Here is a 21654-nt window from a genome sequence, read left to right as displayed (position 1 = left end):
TCTTCACTTAAATTTAATTCGAAATAATTTCAAAAACTAAAATTATGAATCTGTAAAAACAGGTGTACAGGGTAAATCTGTGATCTCATCTCACAGATGACGGCTGGTCAACCAGATTCTTGATGCCGGCCGGCCGACGTACATTATATGCTGAGGCTGATTCTAGGGATGTGTATTGGTGTTGAAAGAAGTCTTGTGTTGTTGACAGCGTTGAGCTATTCGGTTTGCTGTTAACAGTGCTGTGTGATGTTATCAATGTTATGAGAGTAATGTGTGTGATGTTATCAGTGTTGTGAGAGTAATGTGTGTGATGTTATCAGTGTTGAGAGAGCAATGATGTTATCAGTCTTGTGGTGATGTGTGTGATGTTATTAGTGTTGTGAAGATGTGTGTGATGTTATGAGTGTTGTGAAAGTGATGTGTGTGTGGTGTTATCAGTGTTGTGAGGGTGATGTGGGCGCTGTTATTAGTGTTGTGAGGGTGATGTGTGTTGTCAGTATTGTGTGTTGTCAGTGTGCGAGTGTTCCGTAGGTGTTATTATCAGTGTTGTAGTAGTTTTGTATGTGCCTGTCAGCGTTGTGATGGTGTTGCATGTGCCTTTGTCAATTTTGTGATAGAGAACGTCTGATACAGCTCCTGGGAGAGCTCAACAGGTGGGGAAGTCAGGTGGAGGAGATTTGGGTACATCAGCGGCGGTACCCACTTGCAGTACCAGGGACATCCCTGCCTGGGCGTCCATTAGCACCTGACTCTCCAACATCCACACACCTGAGGAAAACATTTAAAGTCAGCCATCTTTGTAAGGTTAACCTAGTTCATACTACACTTAAAGTAGTATATCTTCCCCCCCATCCCTCACACACAGTCAAGCAAACATACATGAGACAAAACACACACACACACAGGTATGAGGAACTTCCTGCAGGAGGTTCAATGGGACAGAGAACTGGTAGGAGTCAGTAAACGAAATGATGGAATATGTAACAAAATGCAAGGAGGCAGAGGAAAGGTTTGTTCCCAAGGGCAACAGAAATAATGGGAAAACCAAAGCGAGTCCTTGATTTACCCAAAGGTGTAGGGAGGCAAAAACTAAGTGCACCAGAGAATGGAAAAGGTACAGGAGGCAAAGGACCCAGGAAAATAAGGAGATTAGTCGAAGAGCCAGAAACGAGTATGCACATATAAGGAGGGAGGCCCAGCGACAGTACGAAAACGACACAGCATCGAAAGTCAAGTCTGACCCGAAACTGCTGTATAGCCACATTAGGAGGAAGACAACAGTCAAAGACCAGGTGATCGGGCTGAGGAAAGAAGGTGGGGAACGATCAAGAGATATGTGAGGAGATCGACACGAGATTTAAGGAAGTATTTACAGTGGAGACGGGAAGGCCTCTGGGAAGACAGAACAGAGGGGGACACCAACAAAGAATATACCAACAAGTGTTGGATGACATACACATAACTGAGGAGGAGGCGAAGAAGCTAAGGGACCGTGATACCTCAAAGGCAATGGGACCGGACATCTCCCCGAGGGTCCTTAGAGAGGGAGCAGAAACGCTGTGTGTACCACTAACCACAATCTTCAATACATCCCTTGAAACTGGGCAACTACCTGAGATATGGAAAACGGCAAATGTAGTTCCCATTTTTAAAAAAAAGAGACAGAAAAGAGGCACTAAACTATAGACCAGTGTCACTGACGTGTACAGTATGCAAAGTCATTGAGAAGATTATCAGAAGAGTGGTGGAGCACCTGGAATGGAACAAGAGTATAAACGCCAACCAGCACGGATTCATGGCAGGCAAATCCTGTGTCACAAACCTTCTGGAGTTTTATGATAAAGTAACAGAAGTAAGACACGAGAGAGAGGGGTGGGTTAATTGCATTTTCTTGGACTGCAAGGCCTTCGACACAGTTCCTCACGAGAGATTAGTGCAGAAGCTAGAGGATCAGGCGCGTATAACAGGAAGGGCACTGCAATGGATCAGAGAATACCTGACAGGGAGGCAACAACGAGCCATGGTACGTAATGAAGTATCACAGTGGGCACCTGTGACGAGCGGGGTCCCACAGGGGTCGGTCCTAGGACCAGTGCTATTTTTGGTATATGTGAATGACATGATGGAAGGGATAGACTCAGAAGTGTCCCTGTTCGCAGATGATGTGAAGTTAATGAGGAGAATGAAATCAAATGAGGATCAGGCAGGACTTCAAAGAGACCTGGACAGGCTGGACATCTGGTCCAGCAACTGGCTTCTCCAATTTAACCCTGCCAAATGCAGTCATGAAGATCGGGGAAGGGCAAAGAAGACCGCAGACAGAGTATAGGCTAGGTGGGCAAAGACTGCGAACCTCGTTCAAGGAGAAAGATCTTAGGGTGAGTATAACACCGAGCACGTCTCCGGAAGCACACATCAACCAGATAATTGCTGCAGCATATGGGCGCCTGGCAAACCTGAGAATAGCGTTCCGGTACCTTAGTAACGAATCGTTCAATACACTGTACACCTTGTACGTCAGGCCCATACTGGAGTATGCATCACCAGTTTGGAACCCACACTTGATCAAGCACGTCAAGAAATTAGAGAAAGTGCAAAGGTTTGCGACAAGGTTAGTTCAGAGCTAAGGAAAATGCCCTACGAAGGTTGAGGAAAATCGGCCTGACGACACTGGAGGACAGGAGGGTCAGGGGAGACATGATAACGACATACAAAATACTGCGTGGAATAGATAAAATGGACAGAGACAGGATGTTCCAGAGAGGGGACACAGAAGCAAGATGAAGACTCACATGAGTCAAAGGGAAGTTAGGAAGTATTTATTCAGTCATAGAGTAATCAGGGAGCAGAATAGTCTAGCAAGTGAGGTAGTAGAGGCAGGAACCATACATAGTTTTAAAACGAGGTATAAGAACATAAGAGAGGAGGAACACTGCAGTAGGCCTGTTGGCCCATACTAGGCAGGTCCTTCACAAATCCAACCCACTAACAGAATATTTGCCCAACCCACTTTAGTGCTACCCAAGCAATAAGCTCTGATAAATCCACTAACTCATGTGCAAGTCCCACTCAAATACAACCCCTCTCACTCATGCATTTATCCAGCCTAAACTTGAAACTACTCGAGGTTTTAGCTTCAGTCACCCTACTAGGCAGACTGTTCCACTCATCAGCTACCCTATTTCCGAACCAATACTTTCGTATATCCTTTCTAAATCTAAACTTATCTAATTTGAATCCAATATTACGGGTTCTCTCTTGGAGGGACATCCTCAAGACATGATAAATCTCGTGGAGCAGGGAGAGGACCTAGTAGCGTTCAGTGAAGAAGCGGGGCCAGGAGCTGAGTCTCGACCCCTGCAACTACAATTGGGTGAGTACACACGCACGCACGCGGACACGGTATTTTATACCATTTTAATGTTCAAACAGTTCAAATAGTTTGGTTATGAGATAGGATTGACTTGAGGCTGAGAATGTATCGTCCAGAACCCAAAGGGTTTGACGTCAATTATTGTGCAATATTTAGGTTTTGTAACTATTGCTTAAAGTTAAAAAATATTGTTGTAAGACGGTATTTTATGCATTTATCGATGAGCATTATCGGTTGAGCCAAAGAGATGACTCGGTATAAAACGTTGGTTTTAAGACCATTGTTCTGTAAAGCTTCAGACATCATGCTTGCGGTATACAGAGCCAAAGGCGTTCTAACCTGAGTTCTCCGCGGCGATCCTGACGACTGTGTATCCTCCGGGAGGTATCGATACAGAGTCCTTCATGACGGGGTCCTCAAGATTCCTCAGCAACTTGCCTTCCTGGTCCAGCTGCATCACTGTCTCCCTTGTGAGGAATTCACTCTTCGTGGCTAAGAGGTTAAGTTCAAGGTCGACTTCACTGAGGGTAGCATTGCTGGGAGTAGGTGGGGGTTTACTGGGTGTGGGTACCTGCGAGGCCTCCACCTGGCTCAGTACCCAGAACTTGTAGCCGTGCAAGTGTACCGGGTAGGAGGTGCCGTTGGCTGGGCCTGTAGTAACGATCGTTATTATAGTTAAGCTAAAATTAGGTTGAGGTAATTTGGGCATTTGTTAAGGATGAAGCAAAATAGGATACCAATGAGTCAAGGGAAGGAGGGGGCAGGGGTCGTTCAAAGAAAGGGTAGAGGTAGGAGGTAAAGGAGGTTTTGAGTGCTAGGGGGCTTCAAACATAGTCAAATAGGCTTGTGTGAGAGCGTTTGATCAGAGTGGAGGGAAATGGTTTTTATGACCTGAAGTGCCTTTGGAATGTAAGGTAATATTTAAGAAGTATTTCAGAGAAATCAGTTAGCCAGACTTGAATCCTGGAGGTGAAAAGTGCAGTGCCTACCCTCTGAAGGAGGGGTGTAAATGACATCACAGTTCAGATGGCCCATACGAACTGGAATGTCAGCACACTTCTGGCAAGACAGCAATTGCATAAATGACTAAAAACTTGCTTCCTCTTTTTTTAAGGTCACCCTGTTTTCGTGGTGGACAGCCGGTATATCATAAAATATATAATGTGGAGTGAAGGGTGTTGTATAGGAAGAGGCTATGAGGATGTATACTGATGAAGAGCCAACCTAACTCTCCACAAGAGGTAAATAACTTGCGTCCGGTGGCTGCTATCAATCCCACACCTTCACCCACCCAGGGTATATACACCGAAAGGTGTATATCGCTAAGTGTATACACACCACCTACCATAAAGAAGGTCACTATCCTTCACCTACCATGAAAAAGATCACTATCCGTCACCTACCATTAAGGAGAATACTATCTTTCACCTACCATGGACATCACTATCCTTCATCTACTATGAACTTCATTGCAACTCGCCTTCACATACACTGAAATTTTGGGTAAACAAAGCAATGCTTTATTCCGTAATTTAGTTGTATATATTTATTAATGTTAAAACTAGCAAAATTATTAATGTTAAACTAACATTACTGATATTACACTAACATTATTAATGTTATACTAACATTATTAATATTAGAACTACGATATATTTTTTAATATTAACTTTAATGTTAGAATTAAAAGTAATGTTAAAACTAACATTACCGTTAGAGCGAATATCATTAATGTTAGAACTAACATAATCATTAATGTCAAACAACATTATTAATGTCAAAACCGGCCACATTATTAGTGTTAAAACTAGCAATATTATTAGTGTCAAAACTAACATTATTAGTGTCAAAATTAGCAACATTATTAGTGACAAAACTAGCAACATTATTAGTGACAAAACTAGCAACATTATTAGTGTCAAAACTGGCAACATTATTAGTGTCAAAACTAACATTATTAGTGTCAAAACTAGCAACATTATTAGTGTCAAAACTGGCAACATTATTAGTGTCAAAACTAACATTATTAGTGTCAAAACTTGCAACATTATTAGTGTCAAAACTGGCAACATTATTAATGTCAAAACTAACATTATTAGTGTCAAAACTAGCAACATTATTAGTGTCAAAACTGGCAACATTATTAGTGTCAAAACTAACATTATTAGTGTCAAAACTTGCAACATTATTAGTGTCAAAACTGGCAACATTATTAGTGTCAAAACTGGCAACATTATTAGTGTCAAAACTGGCAACATTATTAGTGTCAAAACTGGCAACATTATTAGTGTCAAAACTTGCAACATTATTAGTGTCAAAACTAGCAACATTATTAGTGTCAAAGCTAGCAACATTATTACTGTCAAAACTAGCAACATTATTAGTTTCAAAACTAGCAACATTATTACTGTCAAAGCTAGCAACATTGTTAGTATCAAAACTAGCAACACTGAGTGTCAAAACTAGCAACACTGAGTGTCAAAACTAGCAACACTGAGTGTCAAAACTAGCAACACTGAGTGTCAAAACAAGTAACATTATTAGTGTCAAAAGTAATAACCTTTCATTTAATAACAAGCAAAAGTGATGTCTTTTATATAACAAAAATAAACTAAAATTAGGAATTTTTCATTAATATTTTACACTTGATACACAAACATAATGATCTCGTAAACATTGGTGACAAGCATATTTTTTTATTTAAAACTTTATATACAAAATACATGCATAGGTAGTGCAAACTTACCTATACTAAAAAATATAATTGATAATACAGAATCAAAGGTAAACTATTATGCATCTGTATTGTGATATTGTAAGTCAGTCAAGGAGTGGGTTGGGGGGGGAATTACCTGGATGCTGGTGAAGGGATCTTGATTCAAGGAATTGTAATTGTTCTTCGTAGCCTTGGATCAAACCTTATAACCTCCTATTCTTCAAGCCTTGTATAACCCCCTGTGGGTTTAGCGCTTCCTATGAATAATGTGATATGGGAAGTAAATTTTGTTAGGCTTGGAGCCTACCGGCTACGCATGCTTCATTCTGGCTGTATATAAACTGTACTCTTAACAATCAAGACCACTTTACTTCCTAAATTAACGAATAAAACAAATTCAGTGTGTACATACTTCTGAGTGTATATACCATATTACATCTGTAGTATATACGGCATTAAGCGCATAGTGCATCTGAATTTAGTGTCAGCGTTTTGGTTTGTGATTCGATGTTTAAGGAGAATTAGTTTAAGAACTACTCGAGGGTCAAGGCCACAAAGACACTCACCACCAGACAAGATTATTTTAATTCTGAGACAGAGATTAAATTAAACTATGTGTATATACAGTGATAAACATAAACTAGGTGTATATAGCCTCTGGTGTGTTATTATTATTATTATTATTATAATCAAGGGGAAGCGCTAAACCCGGAGGATTATACAGCGCCTGGGGGGGGATGTGGAAGGCATTCAGGCTTAATTCGGGGAACTGGAGCACAGATCCAATTCCTAAATCAAGAGCCCCTCACCAACATCAAGGAACCTTCCTTGAGGGGTCTGGTGTGTTGAGTATCTCGAACACTGAGTCAGGTTGGGCGGTGCTTCAGTGAGCAGCAATTTCAGAGTGGTGTGCACAAACTCAACCAGCTTGGCAGCAAGTGTATGCTCTCAGTTTTTGTATTTTTATTTAAGTTCCGTGAGATGTTTCCCACGTTACGGACACTACAGCTTCAGGATGTGTGAGCAAACATCAGTCTGGCCGGGAGATAACATCATTAGTATTTAAAATTGGTTAATAAACGTACCATTGGTGAGTGTACTAAAATTGATTTCATTTGTATCTTTAGTCTCGACTAGTTTCTCCCAATTCTGGCTTAATTAACCTAACATTTATTTAATGACTGGGTAATGCTTAGTAATGGACATTTGCAATTTCTTGTTTATAACGAAGTAGCCTATCGAATTATCTATCGATTACAGCCTAATTATCGAGACGTAAATTAAGCGGTTTCTTCATAAAAATTACCAAATTATGTGCATTTGTGATGTTTAAGCTATGAAATTTTGCGTTATACCCCAAGATCTTTTGATAACAATAACTGTATACTGCGAGTTACATAGGTAGTTACCAACGAGGTGAGGGCTGGGAAGGGCAGAGGTGGTTGATTTGGGGATAATGTGGGGGGGGGGGGATGTGGGGTTTGAGGTGAAAGTTAGGTTAGGGAAGGTTCGTCACTAAACAAGATACCCACAGGTTGAGCTTTTGGTCATCTGACCAAAGCCTTCCGCTGCCTTACCGGTCCACCCCTTTAAAAATTATGGTTATAATTAAAACCATTCCATTATGTATATGTGTGTGTGTGTGTGTACAAAAACACTAAATACCCTAGGTATTTTTCTTTTGTTTTTCCTCTCACACTTGGTGTTTGAGGAAGATAGATACTTAATGTATGTACTCGCTTATTTGTGGTTGCAGGGGTCGATTCACAGCTCCTGGTGTGTCTGTCTGTCTGTGTCTGTCTGTCTGTCTATGTAAGTAAGTATAGCATTAATGAGGTGTGTGTGTATCGTGAATCCACAGATAATGGGTAACTGAATGGGAGTCTTACTTAATAGCCAGAAATTGCAGACTTGGGTTAATATGCAGCGATGATTGTCAGACAAACCTAGCGTATTTAAATAGTTTTATTTTTTCTGATTTTTTTTTAAATCTTTTTTACTAAGGACATGAACAGGTCATCCACCAGGAGGCCTAGTCTGAAACTGGGCCGTGGGAGGGTTGACCCACCTTCACCAATAAGGACGAGGTCGACAATGGCACCGAGGGAGACGTGTAAAGCATGGATACACTCGCAGTAGTCAGCAGAGCACTGACCACGACGTACACCATCAGCGCTGCAGTTCTCAGACTTTAGGGGTTTACGGTTGACCAGCAGGGGCTTGGGTGGTGCTCTGAAGGTGAGGTGGTTGATCTGCGGTGTCAAGACTCTCTTCTCCCAGGATTCTGTAGGGACGAGTTATGGCAGGTTATGGTACAGCGTTAAAAAACGTTATGGAGCGATGTTAAGGATCAGTGCAAGGTGTTACGCGAGACCGGGAAGGGGGGATATGTGGCACAGAACGTCACTGAAGTTAGTCACCAGGTGGTAAAGATGTTGATGCTGTATCACAGGGTTATCTAGTGTGTTTTGAATGGCTAGAAAGCGTCACACAAGGGAATCTAGTGTGATAGGTGTCACAGGGATATCCAGTATGCTTAAATGGGTCAGGGGACTTCACATGAAAATCAAGTGTTAAGAGGGTTAGAAGCCATAACCGGAATCCAGTATGATTGAGAGGCGTCACAATAGAATCTGTTTTTACAGTGTTTCTGAATGGTTTGAAATAGTCACAAGATTAGTCAGTGTTTTTAACGAGCTTAGTAAAATGACTCGGCGCCATGGGGATACTATGAAGTACCTTCAAGCTAGAACAACATGACGTTTATATACTAGGAACATAACCCCTCCCCCTCACCGTCGTAGATGTTGTAGTAGATGAGAGAGTAGAAGTTCTGGTTGTGTACTGTCTTGGATGAGAAGGCGAGGTAGAATGTGTTGTTGGTCTTGGGTATTTTGAGTTTTTCTGGTAGTGCTAATGCTTGCAATGCCGCCACACAGCGCTGGCCCTGAGTGCCACACCTGCCGCTGAACTCCTCCTGTGAAATATGCCACCGTGTAAGGTGTTACTTTTGTAGGAGACGACAGTAAGTTAAAACCGCATATGATATAAATACATCTGTTACTTATATATGGGAAAACAAGTTTTGATTTATTCATCTACATATGTTGCAAATCCTATTTAGGCTGCTATGGTATACGTATATTGAAAGATGTAATATTATAAACAGGAAAATGACATACACAGATGAGGGAAGATCTGTATATTTCGATTTTCAACTGAGATCAACCTCATCTGCTGAAGAGGATCTTATCTGGGGATACAAATATACATAGAGATCTTCCCATACCTTTGTGCTTGTCTACTTGGGTTCTTTTTTCCTGTGTATTAAAATTATGTATTACTGATGTTTTTATGGCCTTCAGACGGTGGTGGTAGTGTTCGGGAGCATAAGATATATTTCACCTAAATTAGACATGTGCAGCATTTGGAAACTTTTATTTGAAGTTTCTAAACATGGCATATGTAATTTATGCCTTAGTTGGTATTATGTACGTTGTGGGATTCAGTTATTTGCTCTGTTTGGGGATTTGTGCTTTAATATCAGGTGTAATCGTGTAGTCAGTTAGTGAAGAATATTTTACCATATTGCTTCCTTGGAAATCGAAACTAATTTAGGGGAAGATTGAATTAGGCTGGCCGAGGAAGTTGATAGACCACTATTACTATTTGGCTGGGAAGCAGCTGGTAGGATAGTTAACCGCTACACATCTGGTCGAATAAGTCTGCCTTTCAACACTAAATCTCATTACTCTTACAGGTATTTTTGCAATGAGAAACTGTTAACCGGTAAGCATCAACATTATACAGAAAAGTCCGGCAGAACAATAATAAGCCTCTGCCGCCAGCTGTCTTATAAAGGATTCGCCATATTTTCTTTAGCTACTTGGTCATGTTAGTATCAAATTGTCATTGTTATTTGTGTTGAGGAAAATTCAGATTTGTCCTGATCACACAGTCCAGTATTTGTAGGAATTACTTAATGTCTTTAGCTTTAGATTTTAAAATAAAAAATATTTACAGGTTCCACTCATCCCCCGATCCGGGGGGGGGGGGCCATCACCGGGTCACCATCTGGAAAAGACCCGGGCCGGGACAGTAACGGCGAACCACCTACTATTACTACTACTACAGGTTCCAGTCGCTACGAGGCTAGATATTTATCCCAAGAGAGCATTGAACGTTTAAGATACTGAAATGGAGTAGGACCGTCAGTCTGGGGAAACAGTCTGCATAACTCACGTAAGTGGATACCATAACACAGTGCACATAATGGCGATTGACCTTTCGATCTTTCGTCCTTGTATTGGGGGGCATCAGTGAGCTACTATAATTATATTGTTGTTGGGGGCCTGGGGGGGGGTTGTAACGTTCTCAGTTATAAAGAAATTAGTAACATTACGTTAATAGATTAGCTCTTTTGAACTATAGATACTGAAACGCTAAAATGTATATTTTAAAAGCTATGTTAAATTAATTTTGGAATGTATAATTGCAGTGAGGTAACCACAGCTTGCATATACAGTTGTAGTGAGGTGACTACCTCTTGCATATACAGTTGTAGTAAGGTGACTACCCCTTGCATATACAGTTGTAGTGAGGTGACTACCCCTTGCATATACAGTTGTAGTGAGGTGACTACCCCTTGCATATACAGTTGTAGTGAGGTGACTACCCCTTGCATATACAGTTGTAGTGAGGTGACTACCCCTTGCATATACAGTTGTAGTGAGGTGACTACCCCTTGCATATACAGTTGTAGTGAGGTGACTACCCCTTGCATATACAGTTGTAGTGAGGTGACTACCCCTTGCATATACAGTTGTAGTGAGGTGACTACCCCTTGCATATACAGTTGTAGTGAGGTGACTACCCCTTGCATATACAGTTGTAGTGAGGTGACTACCCCTTGCATATACAGTTGTAGTGAGGTGACTACCCCTTGCATATACAGTTGTAGTGAGGTGACTACCTCCTGCATATACAGTTGTAGTGAGGTGACTACCCCTTGCATATACAGTTGTAGTGAGGCAACTACCCCTTGCATATACAGTTGTAGTGAGGCGACTACCCCTTGCATATACAGTTGTAGTGAGGCGACTACCCCTTGCATATACAGTTGTAGTGAGGCGACTACCCCTTGCATATACAGTTGTAGTGAGGCGACTACCCCTTGCATATACAGTTGTAGAGAGGCGACTACCCCTTGCATATACAGTTGTAGTGAGGCGACTACCCCTTGCATATACAGTTGTAGTGAGGCGACTACCCCTTGCATATACAGTTGTAGTGAGGCGACTACCCCTTGCATATACAGTTGTAGTGAGGCGACTACCCCTTGCATATACAGTTGTAGTGAGGTGACTACCCCTTGCATATACAGTTGTAGTGAGGTGACTACCCCTTGCATATACAGTTGTAGTGAGGTGACTACCCCTTGCATATACAGTTGTAGTGAGGTGACTACCCCTTGCATATACAGTTGTAGTGAGGTGACTACCCCTTGCATATACAGTTGTAGTGAGGTGACTACCCCTTGCATATACAGTTGTAGTGAGGTGACTACCCCTTGCATATACAGTTGTAGTGAGGTGACTACCCCTTGCATATACAGTTGTAGTGAGGCGACTACCCCTTGCATATACAGTTGTAGTGAGGCGACTACCCCTTGCATATACAGTTGTAGTGAGGCGACTACCCCTTGCATATACAGTTGTAGTGAGGCGACTACCCCTTGCATATACAGTTGTAGTGAGGCGACTACCCCTTGCATATACAGTTGTAGAGAGGCGACTACCCCTTGCATATACAGCTGTAATGAGGCGACTACCCCTTGCATATACAGTTGTAGTGAGGCGACTACCCCTTGCATATACAGTTGTAGTGAGACTACCCATTGCATATACAGTTGTAGTGAGGCGACTAGCCCTTGCATATACAGTTGTAGTGAGGCGACTACCCCTTGCATATACAGTTGTAGTGAGGCGACTACCCCTTGCATATACAGTTGTAGTGAGGCGACTACCCCTTGCATATACAGTTGTAGTGAGGCGACTACCCCTTGCATATACAGTTGTAGTGAGGCGACTACCCCTTGCATATACAGTTGTAGTGAGGCGACTACCCCTTGCATATCCAGTTGTAGCGAGGCGACTACCCCTTGCATATACAGTTGTACCGAGGTGACTACCTCTTGCATATACAGTTGTACCGAGGTGACTACCCCTTGCATATACAGTTGTACCGAGGTGACTACCCCTTGCATAGACAGTTGTAGTGAGGCGACTACCCCTTGCATATACAGTTGTAGTGAGGCGACTACCCCTTGCATATACAGTTGTAGTGAGGCGACTACCCCTTGCATATACATTTGTAGTGAGGCGACTACCCCTTGCATATACATTTGTAGTGAGGCGACTACCCCTTGCATATACAGTTGTAGTGAGGCGACTACCCCTTGCATATACAGTTGTAGTGAGGCGACTACCCCTTGCATATACAGTTGTACCGAGGTGACTACCTCTTGCATATACAGTTGTACCGAGGTGACTACCCCTTGCATATACAGTTGTACCGAGGTGACTACCTCTTGCATATACAGTTGTACCGAGGTGACTACCCCTTGCATATACAGTTGTACCGAGGTGGCTACCCCTTGCATAGACAGTTGTAGTGAGGCGACTACCCCTTGCATATACAGTTGTAGTGAGGCGACTACCCCTTGCATATACAGTTGTAGTGAGGCGACTACCCCTTGCATATACAGTTGTAGTGAGGCGACTACCCCTTGCATATACAGTTGTAGTGAGGCGACTACCCCTTGCATATACAGTTGTAGTGAGGCGACTACCCCTTGCATATACAGTTGTACCGAGGTGACTACCTCTTGCATATACAGTTGTACCGAGGTGACTACCCCTTGCATATACAGTTGTACCGAGGTGACTACCCCTTGCATATACAGTTGTACCGAGGTGACTACCTCTTGTATATACAGTTGTACCGAGGTGACTACGCCTTGTATATACAATTGAGATAACTGCACCTTATATTTACGGTTGTAGTCAGGTGACCTTGTATATGGAACTGTAGTATAGTTACCGCACCTTAGGACAAGTTTTTTTAACATCGGTATAAGGAAAATTTCGTCATATTTCTGAGCATTTCAAAAACAAAATTCGTAGAAAACTTCAGAAAGTATTTGTGGAATGGATTTAAGAATGAAGCATTGTGTGCTGAAACTCGTTAAAACTTCAGTGGAGAAATATAGGCTGGACACCACGAGCGTAGTTCAGTTTTCTACCATTAAAAAGATAAAAGTAAATTAGGTAGGTTCGGCACGTACACACCCAGTGTCTTAGCACGCCAGTGATCTCTCTAGCTCGCGCATTATCAGACTTTAGTTCTTGAATAGGGACTAATCATTTCAAACATGAAAAAGCCTGGTATGTAGGTGAAGCGTTGCACATGTCATGCATATCAAGATTTTGAGTAGCGAGAAGATCAGAGAACTAGAGGAGACTTGATCATGTATTCTGTTAAACTGTAAACAAATACGTAGTTGAAGTATAAAATACTCTCAAGACGGAGATTGTTGGTAGAGGCAGGCTGAGCTGGGAGGAAGATAACTCGATTAATATAATTACGAAGGTGTTAGGGCTTAACCCCCGTAGACACAACTAGGCGAATATATACATCCATACATACACAAGCTGAGATACGTTAATATATACTAAGAAAATAAGGTAGAGCCACGGACGTTGATAGCGACGGATCAGGAGCTGTGGACTTGAGCATAACTGTCGGCGTGAGCGAGTCTGTACATGGGTTTCATACTCACAGCTCCGGGCGATGGGTTGGCTGCAGGCGTGGGTGTGGGCGGGATAGCTGGCAGCTGCTGGAAGTCTGTGAAGTTGGAAGGGAGGTACTGTAGTGCAGCGTATTGATGGAGACCGGCACAATGGCCGCCCCCGGTGACTCTAATCCAGTACGTCCCACCTGAGGCGTTGGGGTCATGCTCAGCTGAGAACATAGCGTCGTATCGTTCCCCTGGAGGACGAGACAAAGGTGGAAAGCGTGTAGATGAGAGCGAGGGGTCACTTGAAGGTAAGGACAGAGGTGTGCCATATAAAAAACACTAGAAGGAAGCATCTCAGAGCTTCATGGCTGAAAGTAGCATCTAACTCGCAAATTGGAATTGAGAACAAAGTAGTTTCAGTTCGTTCTGAACCATTATTCGCAACTTGATAATGGTCCACGACATACCGAATCATCGTTTACTTTATTTTGTGTTTGGATATTTCATTAGGGACGACCCCTCAAGGGAGGTTCCTTGACGCTGGTGAGGGGTTCTTGATGTATGGAATTGGATCTGTGCTTCAGTTCCCTGAATTAAGCTTGAATACCTTCCACATTCCCCCCCTCCCCCACAGGCACTGTATAATCCTATGGGTTTAGCGCTTCCCCCATGATTATAATAATCATTAGGGAAGTAAAGTTTACTGTTAAGTGGAGTACTCCAGGAAAGTTGCCTGTCTCCTGCATTTTCCATTCTATGCACAAAAATGGTTGCTTAAAATGAATAATTCATGTTGCAGTAGAAAAACTACCCGGAGAAAATTTGGAGGCTTATATAAGAGACTGGAGGCTCATAGAAGTAGATGCACAACTGAGAGACTAGCTGGGTGGGAGGCTTCGCTGATGGGGTAGCCTTGATGTCGGTAAATGACTCCTAATACAAGGAATTGGAATTACCTAACTCTTGAATCAGTCCTGAATATCTCCCAGTTCCCAAGCGGGTTTAGCACTTTCCAGTGAATATAAATCAACTGGAGGGTAGTAGAGAACTAAAAAACCGATAAATTGTGAATTTGAGTAATTTTTTTATTTAGCTACGTTTTCCCCACTGTGGAAGGTGTCAGATACGTAGTTAAATAGAAGGCTTGTTCATTCGCTAAACATTTGAAAAGTCGTGATCCATGTGTAAGAAGGTGGTAGTGGTTTACCTGGGTGGATGAGTATCGCTGAAGTGTTGACGGGAGAGACTGATGCACCGTCAGCTGCTAGGAGAATGAGGTCGTGATTGTCTATTGTCACAGTCACGGGGCAGTGGGCGATGGCAGCGTTGATGATGCGCAGGCGGTAACGGGTACCTGTGGGGGATCACAAGGTATCAATGCTTCTTAGAAAGAAAAGTTAGTCAGTTCATCTATATAGTTTTGCTTACCACCCAGAGACGGAAGTGTAAGGCTGATGTATTTTTGTAGCCCCTATGGCTTGTTTGTACCTTATTTTCCATATGCTTCGGTGTGTGTCTGCCCGCCCATTGTCCCTGTGCCTTTGTGTCTGTGCTCCATACCTCGTTGCCCCTGTACCCTTCGTTTCTGTGCCTTGCATATCCTTTGTTCACACTCTTCCCTGTAAAGTCTCTTCGCATCTTTTAGTTATTTATTCGTGATAATATATGAAATATTTGCACATTCATTATTTACATTCTCGTAGAGACATCTACTGGTCCTTCTCTGTGCCGAGGTTGTGAGGAATGGCGTGGATATAGCTACATAACTAGCACATAACATATGGTATACCCTTCTTTTATTCATCATGCTTTCTAGCGTATTTGTAGGTGGAAAATTCATGAAACTAATGAAAACATTTATACTTCGATACACTGACAAGGTATCATAAAATAGCTAAGTACGATTAATCCCGCATAAATAAAACAAATTAAAGCAGTTTGTGAAATTAGAAAGGCAAGATAGAGGAGAGAAAAATGTAACTGTCAGAATGACTAGAGAATGGTGGTGATGTAGGGGTAGGGCCAAGTGAACGAGGGTAAAGCCTGATGTGGGGAAGGCAGGTGTAGGGGTGACTTACCGTTCTCAACCAGGAACTTAGCGTAGGGAACCCGAGGGGTCTTGACGGTGTCCTCTAGGTGCTGTGTAGGAAAAAAGAACTAGCTTAGTGGTCCTACAGGTTGATGCCACCCTTACCCCTCGCTCTCTCTCTCAAATACCAGTCTTTGTAGTTCTCATATATATTCATATACGTATTTAGCTTCTAGAGTGACAGTAGAAGCCAGAATCCTGATACGTGGTTGATGCCCAAAGTAATTGATAATGTTCAGGCAAGAGGTAAAGTATTGAATGTTCCACCTGAAACTTACCATACTAGCACCTCGCCTGCTGACATTGTTCCCCCTTACTTTATCATCACATGCTGAGGTTGCTTGCACTCACCTGCTGTGGGCCTCTTCCATTGATGAGGAGTGAATCAGGTGTGGGATCGCGTCCGTCACTGTTTTTGTTGGCATATATTGTTTGTGTCGTCTTGTGGAACCAGTCGTTGATCTGCGGAAATGACGATAAATATAATTAGTGCTGATAACATCTCTTGGGGATTTAATTATATGACCAGCAGTATTATTGTGTGGCGGTAGAGATAAGATATAGTGTGATTCCTTTGGTTTTGTAGAAGTTGAATAGATTAGTCGTAGCCTAGTGTGGTGGAACACAGGTGAAGTTACAGGTACAGGATGAGTTACTTAATACACGGCATATTGGGATAGACTTTTTTATTACGAGAATCAGTCGGGGAAACGGATGATGACAAAGTTGATATATAGTGATGTTAAAAAGTACTTCTTAGTCTGAGAGTGATTAAAATGTAACGAACTGGAAGAGAAACTGATGTATGCAAATCTTTTATACATAGCTTCAAAAATAGGTATAGGAGGGTGAACGATATAAGACTACAAACTTACGGTAAGGAGGTGCTCTGCCAAAAACTGGTTGGGGTCTTTGGAGACAGGTTGGTGTACGATGATTGGACCAAACACCCCGTCACCTCGCTCAAAACCTGTAGCAGGAGAGAGGTCATGCTTACTAACTACTGCTGACTAGTACCACTGCTAACTAGTACTGCTGCTAACTAGTACTGCTGCTAACTAGTACTGCTGCTAACTAGTACTGCTGCTAACTAGTACTGCTGCTAACTAGTACTGCTGCTAACTAGTACTGCTGCTAACTAGTACTACGGCTAACTAGTACTGCTGCTAACTAGTACTATGGCTAACTAGTACTACTAATTAGCACTAACTAGCACTACTATTTACTACTAACTACTACACACACATGGCTATCATAATAATCTAGTTAATAAGCTTGAAATTGATGGGTTTTTGTCATAGCTGGAGAATACAGCTTCTAGTCAGGTTTAATTTCTTAGTGCCTCCTCTTTATTTAAACAAATTGTGTCCCATAAAGTAATTAATGACTCTCCTGATCAGAAGTCAGTGTTTGACTATTGGGTAATCCTAGGTTACATTTTCGTAATGTAATCCTTATGCAGCCGTGACATCTGTGTCCCCTCAAGGCCATTGTAACAAATTTGTATGCTATATATCTGTCGTGCCGAATAGGTAAAGCTTGCGATTTTGGCTTAAATAGCAACGCTCTTCTTGCCGAATAAGGCGAGCGAAAATTTGTGTATGCAATAATTTCGCAAAAATCATTCTGAACCTAACGAAAATATATATTTCATTGTTTATTAAATTATTGTAAACTTATCTAAAATATATTTAGTTGGATTAGGCTAAATTGCGTTTGTTATAATAAGGTTAGGTAAGTTTTCTAAGGTTCTTTTGGTATAAAATTATCAATTTTTACATTAACATAAATGAAAAAATATATCTTTAAACGTATAAGAGAAAATTTTAGAAAGGACTTAATTTCAAAGAAGTTCATGCTAATTGACCAATTTTACCTATTCGGCACGACATATCCAAAGCCTAAATAAAAATTACCAAGTCTTAATCGTTGGCCAGTCTTGTAGAAAAATTTGGATTGATTTTCGTCAGTGTAGATCTTAAACTGCCATTTTTGTTGAAATTGGAAAAACGGAACACTGGTTTTGATGAACTTACAAATTTTATATAATTCGTAAGTTTATCCGATTGGTTTCAAACTTTCAATCCAATTAATTGATAATTTAACTTCTGAGCGGCTTCAAATATAGTGTTTGTTTATTTTATATTGACGTATGAGAACTACAAAATGCCTCTTCAGTTCGGCTTTAAACTTTTAAAGCTAGTTTTTCTTGGTGGGGAAATTTGAATTTGTGTTGGACTGTGTATATCCTAATGTCAGTTTTTTATTAAAGAAAAAAAAACTGAGATTAGTTTCCGTGTGATAACTTAAGGCTTCTTCCCTTTCACCTAAAATCTTCACCGTTAATATTTTACGGCGTTGCAAAGTTTTGCCGCGCTCTGCAATATGCCTTTCACGTGCATTGAGGCACAGGGGACTAGGATGAAGCAATAGCTTGTGCTACTAGGTCAGTTGCCGTGTTCCTTAAGTGAATGTGACCTGACCTGACTAGGTTGAGGCATTGGCTTAAGCCTGTAGGAGACTTGGACCTGCCTAGCGTGGGCCAGTAGGCCTGCTGCCGTGTTCCTTCTTTCTTATGTTCTTAATACGGGGATACCTTTCTGGGAGCGTGCCATTAGTGGTAGTGTGATAGATCACTGTCATATCCGGTTTATAAAGCCACCCGAGCAAACACCAGGACATACTTATTAGAAAACGCTTCGGTCTCGGGGCCTTGATCACTTCTAATATACAGAGGTTAAAAAGACAGTCTTTATAGGCGGAGAGTGAGGTGTGAGTGACGCATGGTGACCTGAGTGAGGTGTGAGTGACGCATGGTGACCTGAAGAATGACATATTGTAGTCTTCAGGTCACCATGCGTCACTCACTCTTTTTAACCTTTGTTGTTAGAAGTAATCAAGGTTCCAGGACCGATTTTTTTCTAACATGCCCTAGTATTTGCTATGATGACTTTCTAAATCAATTTATGGGTATCTATTGCCACATTCCTCCAGTAACCTTGTCTAAGTGGTGCTCTCCCAGTAATTTTATATTCCCATTCTTTTATTAGTGTAGTGAATAATTGTCTAATCCTATATTTGTGTATCATTTTTCACAATATTATCTGAACGTAAAGTGACTCGAGTTTCTCTTTAATTGAGCAGCTGTGTAGTGTTTTTTAAGAGCACAGTGCTGTTAAGAGCTCAGTCGCACTTAAGTGGTGAAAAGTGCTCTGTTGGGAAGTGAACAGGGATCCCCCACCCCCCCCGTCAATGACACCCTAACATCACCCACCCCCTTTGCCCTCCCTCCCTCTCCTCACGTACCAGTCTGCGCGTGCCAGAAGTGTGTGCCGGGGTTCGAGGCGAAGAAGGAGTACCTGAAGCCTGATCCTGGGGGTATGGGGCACTGAGTAACCCCAGGGGTGCCATCCATGTAGGGCGTCTGGCGGGCGTTGGGCATGGCTCTGGAGGGCCCCATGGTCAACCCGTGCCAGTGTAAAGCCAAGGCTGTTGACGGTAAGTTGTTCATGACGTCTACCAACACCTTGTCTCCCACACACACCTGTTGAAGGACACACACAGTCAAACACGGAACATAACATTCTACCAAGACATGGAATGGTGACGCTTATCAGAACAAGGAACTAGGATGTGCCCAAAGATGCCATTAAAGATGTTTTTGGTATAGCTGTAATGTTCATGTAGTTCTCTTCTCATTAAAGTGTACAGCATGTGTTGTTTCGATGTATTGTTGGACTGATAGAGCAATACCGTCACACTTCAGGTTGGATGAGGCGGTGGTCGGTTGGATAACGTGCCTGTGCAGATGTGCGCTGTGTATGGCCATCTAAAAAAATATAAAAAACTTGGATGAAAAGATAATGATGGGATGTCCCAGGATAGGGAGGATGGGAGACTGACCTCTATGGGAGGACCTGGGATGAGCTTGTTGATAGTGACTACCATCCTGCGGATGCCATCGCCAACCACACACTCTGGACGGTCACAATCTGTCACGTTTCTTGGACAGTCATAACACGCTCTGTAAAACACGCACAATATACCATTAAATTTTGGGCATCATACAAATGGTTTTTTTTTTTTTTTTTTTTTAATTGGACAACTCGGCAGTGTGGTGCTACTCTTGAGTTTCATAGGAGTACATGGTAGACAGCGAAGGACTTGGAAATCCACACCAAGGAGGCTGTCTGCTGCGAACAATTATCTACTTTTTCAATTAAAGGCTGTTGTGTATTCTGTATGAGACGAGGATAGAAAAGTAGAAGGTTCTCTCCCCACCACACAAGCACTCGCTATGTTTCCCTGTCATATTCCATCAGAGTGAGTTACAGTGAGGAGATGGTGAAGCATGATGGGAGGCGGTGAGAGATGAGGAAGAGGGTGAAGCATGATGGGAGGTAATGAGGGATGAGGGAAGATAATGACGTGAAACTCACCTGGACATTGTCTGGTAGAAGTGCACGTCGAAGTTGAACTGGCAGATACGGGTGTCATTCTCCGCACATGGACGTCGGCAGAACTCGCCTGAAACGCAACACCACAGGTGCATTTATGAGAGAGATATGCAAGATATGTTCATGACATTAAATTCTCTGCGGTATAGATAGGGTAGGCATAGCTAAACTATTTACCCTGGGTGGTGGTGGAGGAGGACCAGGGATCATGGGGCGCCTGGTCTTGGTGAATGGCTCTTAAATCAGGAAACTTAAGTTTTCTTCCTTAAATCAGACCTGATTACTCGCCAACCCTCCCATTCCCCAGGCAGTGAGTAACCTGCATGAGTTTAATGCTTCTCCGTGAATGCAAAAGAGTAATACGGAAGTGTTATGCGGTTAGAAACGGCTCAGCCGAAAGTATATGCAGTCCTGAATTTACTAACCAGTACGTCAGAGATATATATTAGCCAACAGAAAATTAGTTAAGCTTTACATACCATTAGCTGTTTCAAAAACTACATTTGTATATAATGTTTTTAAAAGTAAAGAATTTAGAATTTTGAGATAGAGCTAGACACTCGACAAACACTAGTAATTGTAGGAGTGAGGGTAAAGAAAGAAGCGTGTTTGAGCAATCACTATAATAAATTCCGTGGAGTTACGTTTAGTCCAGGACGCCACACACTCCTTACCACGTATCAGATTTCCTTACTGATGTTCTTGGAACTGAGTCGAGTAATGGGATTAGCTATCTAAACGGGAGTGTCGCAGGCGGGGATGTAGTCACGTATGTATGTAGTCACGTATGTGGGGGAAGCAAGCTCCGGCTCCTGGGTCCAGCCTCTTAGCTATTAATTGACTGGTACGATGCCTTTTTAACCTCGTAGTTTCGTCATTTACATTAGAATACCTGTATGGTGTTTGCCTCTACTACTACTCACGCAGTTCATCCCACACGCGACCCTCAACTGGTCCGTCCCAGGCACTGTACCACTCACATTGAAGAAATACTTCTGCCTGCTCATTCGGTATTCAGTTTCCTTGAGTTTCTGTATGCGTCTTGTCAAGGTCCTTGAGTACCATGAATGATCAGCTTCCATGGTCAGCAGTCTATCTTGGCGTTGTGCCCGAATTTGTTATACATGGTGACCATTTCTCTAATGGTCCTTCGCCCTATACTGACATGAGGTTAATCTATTCGCCTTTTCGGTGTAGTTCGTATCCTTCAACTTTAAGACC

The 21654-nt window shown here is 42.2% G+C and overlaps 1 protein-coding gene and 1 long non-coding RNA gene across 2 annotated transcripts; one reads left to right on the top strand and one right to left on the bottom strand.

Moving 5' to 3' along the window:
- LOC128699387 (uncharacterized) lies at window positions 1–20503 on the bottom strand (the record flags this gene model as incomplete). Its single annotated transcript, XM_070098197.1, is given in 12 exon segments — window positions 1–768; window positions 3713–4024; window positions 8158–8373; window positions 8886–9066; window positions 13930–14138; window positions 15095–15241; window positions 15966–16026; window positions 16328–16438; window positions 16852–16946; window positions 19283–19520; window positions 19880–20000; window positions 20416–20503. Coding segments are annotated over 12 exon segments (1901 nt in total), but the record flags the coding sequence as incomplete, so codon positions are not given.
- Window positions 6206–19872, top strand: LOC128699390 (uncharacterized). The gene is made up of 4 exons (XR_008408594.2): window positions 6206–7179; window positions 9850–9983; window positions 10113–10331; window positions 19743–19872. It is a non-coding gene; the product is annotated as an uncharacterized lncRNA (long non-coding RNA).
- Window positions 20504–21654: the final 1151 nt, after the last annotated feature.

This window comes from Cherax quadricarinatus, chromosome 61 (assembly GCF_038502225.1).
Source record: "Cherax quadricarinatus isolate ZL_2023a chromosome 61, ASM3850222v1, whole genome shotgun sequence".
Classification (NCBI taxonomy): domain Eukaryota; kingdom Metazoa; phylum Arthropoda; class Malacostraca; order Decapoda; family Parastacidae; genus Cherax; species Cherax quadricarinatus.
The sequence above is the reverse complement of the archived record's forward strand: the minus strand, read 5'-3'. Positions and strand labels throughout refer to the sequence as shown.